This window comes from Stegastes partitus, unplaced genomic scaffold, assembly GCF_000690725.1.
Source record: "Stegastes partitus isolate 25-593 unplaced genomic scaffold, Stegastes_partitus-1.0.2 Scaffold506, whole genome shotgun sequence".
Lineage (NCBI taxonomy): Eukaryota > Metazoa > Chordata > Actinopteri > Pomacentridae > Stegastes > Stegastes partitus.
In genome coordinates this window covers 280,679-286,532 of record NW_007578237.1, presented here as the reverse complement: position 1 = coordinate 286,532, position 5,854 = coordinate 280,679, and the positions used below count along the sequence as shown (strand labels likewise).

Below are 5,854 nucleotides of genomic sequence, written 5' to 3'. Positions count from 1 at the left end.
AGTGGAGCAAGGAGACCAACAAACCTGACCCAGTTCCACCAGTTCTGTCAGGAGGAATGGGCCAGAACTCATCAGACTGTTGTGAGAAGCTTTTGGAAGGAAACCCAGAACGTTTGACCCAAGTCATAGAGTTTAAAGGCAACGCTAGCAGGTACTGAGGAGATGGATGGAAACTTCTGACCCTGAAGAAAGTAACAGTAAAAATCTCTCTCTCATTATTGTGGTGTTTATTAAATAGACGTAATGTTGGTGATCCTGACTGAGCTGAAACAGGAACAGTTTAGTCACATTTAATGCCAGACGGTGAGGAATAAAGGTTTTGTGTCTTTCTGTATGTAACCTACCAGCCCCTGTCCCTCTGTCTTCTAATATTCTCAGAGCGCCAGCGTTGTGCCATCTGGATAAAGAAGCTGTGCGACCCAGCCACTTGCGGTTCTGGTCTGATAGGTCGTAAGAACCGCAACATGTATGCCCATTTGCTCCTTCACATGCTCAGAAGAGGGGTCCTGGAGGGGCCGTTCACCACCAAACCAGAGCCGGGAAGCCTCAAGACGCTCCCCACCTACATGGTAAGAGCGACTGCTTCAGGAGGCGATACATGTGGCTGTATTCTCAGCCAGGCTGGACTGTTTGTGTTCCTTTCTTTGTGTGTCATGTGTAAGAAGTTAAGATCTTATTTTTTAGCTCAAATCCAATGCAGTTGCAACTCGGTGTGTATCATTGCGCTCGATTGCATAAACTGACAACTACCAGGCTAATCTTGTGAATTTTAATTCCTAGTCCATCTACTTTGATGAGCCACTGAGCGGTGGGTCTGCGGAGCTCCACCATGTGGGTCTGCCTGACTGGGTGACAGGAGAGCTGGGAGGCCCTGCTGATGACAGTCTGACTCTGGGGCTGCTGAAGGACAGTTCTACACCTACTGCAGCTCGTTACAGGTATTTTACAACTACAGAAGCCGTGCTCTAACATAAACACACACACACAATGACAGTTCATTAGACTCTACTGGGTTGATATAGTTATGTTGGATTAGTTGCTGTGTTTCAGGAATCCTTCTTAAAATATTTGTTCATTTTAATTTTTGATCATTATGCATTGGTTTGTGGTACTTCTTTTATTTTTTGTATTGTGAAAACCTATCAGAGACTCAATTAAAAGGATTCTGCAAAACTGATAGCATCAACCTGTCATTCTGACTTTCATTGTGATGTACGGGCACATTGTTATTGATGCTATTACGCCTGTTGAGTTTACCGTAAGATTTGGACTTTTGAGCACACCTGAATATAAGCTGCACCTATTGACTTTAAAAAGAAAACAAGTTTTTAAATACAGTCGTGACTGGATAACCCGACACTAAAAACCTTCTCCTATGTGGGATATCAAGGCTGTGGGATTGTCCAGACGGAGGTCCAGATACGAGGAGGGCTTGATGCTGGAAGGCTCATTAGTTGTTCATTATTGTTCATAGTTGTTATAATAACTAGTAGTTCTGGTCCCAGTAGAACTTTCTGCTCTCTGGATGTTCAGGCCCAGTTAATGATGAATATCAGAACATTCTGTGCGGTCGGGGGACACTTCCACCCCGGGGCAGTGCTCTGACGGGGTGGAAGTGTCCAGAACACACAGGCAGTACTTGGCTGCTGATGCTAGTTTAGTTAGCGCTCACACTTCTGTTTCCTCCATCGGTGGCGGCGGGGGAGTGGCAGATACGCTCCACCGTTACCATCCATGTTTACTTCCATAAACACTGAGCACGCTCGCTGCGTGTGACGTCGTCGTGTCCTCTTCTGCGCATGCGGGACACTTTTGGCTCGTATGAAGTTCACACAGCAGATCACATACAAGTCGCATTGAAGTGGAAACGTGAAGGAAGTCACAAAGAAATCCTCATTGAGCATCAAGTCCTGCAGTGTGAACGTAGCCAATCTGTGGGATTGTTCAGTCAGATAATACGCCGTCATCCTGATTGGTGACATTAAATGTCATGTCGGAGTCACAATCCAAGGCTGTCGCTATGTTAAGGCTGTTTTTATGGGTTCTGCTGGTTTTTCCTACAAACCTGTCAGATAGCAGGTTTAGGATTGTTTACGGTCGATTATCGAGTCACGACTGTATACAGGCTGCACTGGTCTCTAAGCTGCAGGTGTCCACGTTGGAACATGAGATATTTACACAGAAAGATGTTTGAACCTTTAATTAAATGCGTAGCGGTAACATACACAGATACGTACCGTAGAGGCTTTTTTCTGAACACTTCCTGTAACACGGCTGGTTAAGGAAATAAAACTCCAGCAGCTACCAGGAAAAGTCACTGATGGCTATCTTCATCTTCCTCCTGCACTAAAACCACTAAAGTCGTCTTCTTCAGTGTCTTCAGGAGCTGAACAGCCTCAGAATCACTTCATCACTTCCTCAGTCTCTCTGTCGTCGTCGCTCTCAGCCTCACTTTGGTCTCCAGGTGAATTCATAAAAATCCATAAATTAGCCGCTTCGTTGTTTAAGCCGCAGCGTTCAGAGCGTGTGAAAGAAGTAGGAGCTTCTAGTCCAGACATTACGGTAGATTTTCTTGAATAGTACCAAAATCATTGTCAGTATGTTTTTCAGTCTTAAGTTATTCTGTTTTGTTTGTTGTGTTCCTCATGCGATCCAGTTTCCTTCCTCTTGGCTTCAGTCTGGTACTTTGAGTGGTGAGATGTGGTGAACTGTGCGATCCTGTGATTCTCACACCAGCTGTTTGTTCCTGCTGTCACACTGTGTTCAGTGCCACTAAAAGCTCATTCAGGCTCACGCAGCAGCAGCAGAGGTCAAACGTACATCCAGAGTGTGTCTGAACGCATCGGCGCAAAGCAGCCCAACCTCCTTCAAGACCGAATAGGAGCATATTGACAGACAGAACTTCAGTCTGGTGATTATTTGATGTAATTCAGTGTAATTCGTCAAGTGTATGGAGCTGCGCTGTGGGCTGCAGTCTCTTTTAACAGAGTAAAGCAGGATGACAGCTGTCTCATATGAATGGGTCTAATGTTTGTCAAACACCTGCTTTCTAAAAGGGAGATTTTTATTTACTGTAGCGGCAAGCTGCTTTATAAATAATTTGATGGAGCAATGATGTCAAATTGTTTGCATTAAGCTGCCAGGCTGCAGTCCCTCTGAACAAATAGGCTCATCTAATTCAATGAGGAATACGATGACCTTTCAGATGAAAAGCTGAAGCTGATTTGCATGTGTAGCATATTGACAGTGTGCTTCACTCAGTGGAGGCATACATTAGGTTCTTCTGTTGCTGAAGAGTTCATGGTTGCTTTTTGAAATGGCAGTCAGAGATTTGTGCAACCCTGTCTTGAAATGCACAACGTTTAGCAGAGTTCTGGGTTTGTATGATCGGACAGCAGGATGTGAAAAAGCAGCTCTTTCCCTGATCCAAGTTGTGATTTAACTTCTCAAACGTGAAGACACACAAAAACATTCTTTTGGTCAGATATAGAAGAAGCTGCATATAAGATATTTATCCAAGCATTCTCTTTCAAAGTTCTTCTACCAGGCTGAAAACAGTGAACCTGGCTGTGAAGCTGGAAGCACACAGCTTTGTGACTGATTGCCCATCGCATTTGCTCCGCTGCACTGTTTGAAAAGCCACGGATGTTGCCAAGTTCTTGCATCAGACTGCATGAGCTGTCCGTTCTGACTTTTCAAAAAGAAATACTTCAAAACAGCGTGAGAGGATGAGGAACCTCTCGTATTCTCTATCCATCTTTCTGTTCCTCTCCTCTTTACACTTTCCCTGTTGTTGAACCTGAGGTGTAGCCCCCACAGAGCAGAGAAGAAAGCTCAGCAGCTCATTAGTGTCTTCTCTGTTTCTTAAATTGTTTGGCTTCTTTTCCTATTTGAACAGCAGCCAAAAGCCTGGAAAATAAATATATGTGTTTTGCATTTAGAATGGAGTAGCTTGATTAAAACGTCGGGTAAACAGCCGCCATGATAACATACAAACGCATTAGAAGTCAACATGCCGTCCCAGCATGCTCAGGGATATTTCTCTAGACTTCAGGGGATCCGCAAAGTGATGTTGGTAATGGCTCTGGGTTTTTCATTCCAATTAACAAGGAACGGCAAATCAGAGCCCAGTGGCTTCATACACTCATTAGCATAATAAAAAGAGAGCACTGTAAGTGTAGTAAAGAGAGCTTAATATACACGAGGGCACCTCCTTAGAAAGAGTACAGGCCCGCTGTAGCCATATTTAATTCAGTTTTCTGTCGGGGATGTGGAGTTATGTCATTACAATTAGGCGACGCAGTAGTTCGTGCTGTTATTAACACATGTGGCTGCTGGGCTTTTCTGTGTGGCCAGTGCATGGGTTTCCTCCCACAGTCCAGCTCAGGTTAACTGCCCACTGTATCTGCCAGGACAGTGAATGACCCACCTGTTGTTCTGTTGGCTGTATTTTATATGACTTGATCAAACTTTTTGAATGAGTCTAGTAGCAAAGTGTTGTTACGACATCATGTGTGCATGTGTTTGTGTATTGGATGCTGTAGCTGACACTGCAAGTGATGCGAGACGCCACGGCTACCGTCAGCAGCCCTTCTCCTTCCTGCCATGCAGGGCGTGGATGGAGGTTTTTGCGGGGAGCAGACTGCTGAGTACCACAGCGTCTGATTGGGATAAGACCATTAAAGACGCTCAGATCACAGGCTAACGTACTGATGGAGAAAATTAGCCGGGCCAAGAGTCCTTTTATGTGTCTCTCTCATTTAGATAAGATTAAATGGAAGGAACTGGTCGGATTCCCTCCCTGTGATGTGGCAGCGTTTGATCTGTCTCACTCACCATTAGTCAGGTGATGGGCAGGGCTTCTTTGAGCCTGTGAAGCTGTTAGGTCCAATTCAAGTTTCAAGGCAAAGCTGTGATGATTTTCTGATGTTTTGAGATGCTATGTCTGTTTTTCTCAGAAGTGAATGTGCTGTAACACGTGTGCATATGTGTACATCATCTGCCCTCATTAGTCAGGAATGCCTGATTGAATTCTGGCATGCATTCCTCTGTAGCTGTGGTGTTCCTAAGTTAGCCACAAGATAGAGCCACTGCTTTGTCTATAGCACGGGTTCAGGCAGAGGAATGCTGTGGGAAAGCAAAGGCCGTCGGTGAGGGTCAAGAGATCACACAGAACAGCTTTGGTGATTAGCTAACACGTCCACTCCATCTTCTCATATGTTGCCTCGTGTTCAAAGACGACAGACAAAGATAAAGACACAGTGTGGGGCCTGGTTTTGACAGTGCTGCTGGTGTCAGGTTCACAGCTCAAGTGTAGCTGAAGAGCATGTAAATTGGGCTTTATTATCACTTTGTAGGTGGTGCTGCTCCCTCCACTGCAGGGTCTTCTCCCACTTTTCCTTTCCTTATTTTCCTCCTGTCTCTCTGTGACGTCTGTCTTCCATCTGTGTGCGTCTCATTCACATCTGAAAACCCTTAACCCCCTTCCCCCTCACGCTCCTCTGCTCTTTTATTTTTTTCTCCTCCTCTGGCTAAGTGTGACAATAACATTGTCTTTGCAGTTGCAGGAGTCGGCTGTTGGTGTAAATGCCTCTGGTCTCTCGCTCACAGGCCAGAATGCTTCCACTGATCTTCCCTCCAGGTGGTGGAGGGTTGTGGTGGTGGGTTGTGGTGGAGGGTGTGCAGGGGCACTGGGATGTTTGTGTCCCAAGGTCAGACTGCTTTCCTGAGAGTGCCTGAGGCTGAGACCCAGGCCCACTGGCTCTGCACCTGGAGGTCAGGCTGGGGTATGGATGTCAGGCTGCTTTAATCAGCCAAGCTGCAGCTTCTGAGGCTCTACATGGTGTGTGTGTGT

At 45.6% G+C, this 5,854-nt stretch overlaps 1 protein-coding gene across 1 annotated transcript in view; it reads left to right on the top strand.

The window, feature by feature from the left end:
• The window catches only part of cep112 (centrosomal protein 112), a 107,022-nt gene that overhangs the window by 2,052 nt on the left and 99,116 nt on the right, over positions 1-5,854 (top strand). The window contains exons 3-4 of the mRNA XM_008287544.1: positions 379-569; positions 781-938. Of these exons, the coding sequence (XP_008285766.1) occupies positions 379-569; positions 781-938 (349 nt within the window). The remainder of the gene's footprint in view (positions 1-378; positions 570-780; positions 939-5,854) is intronic.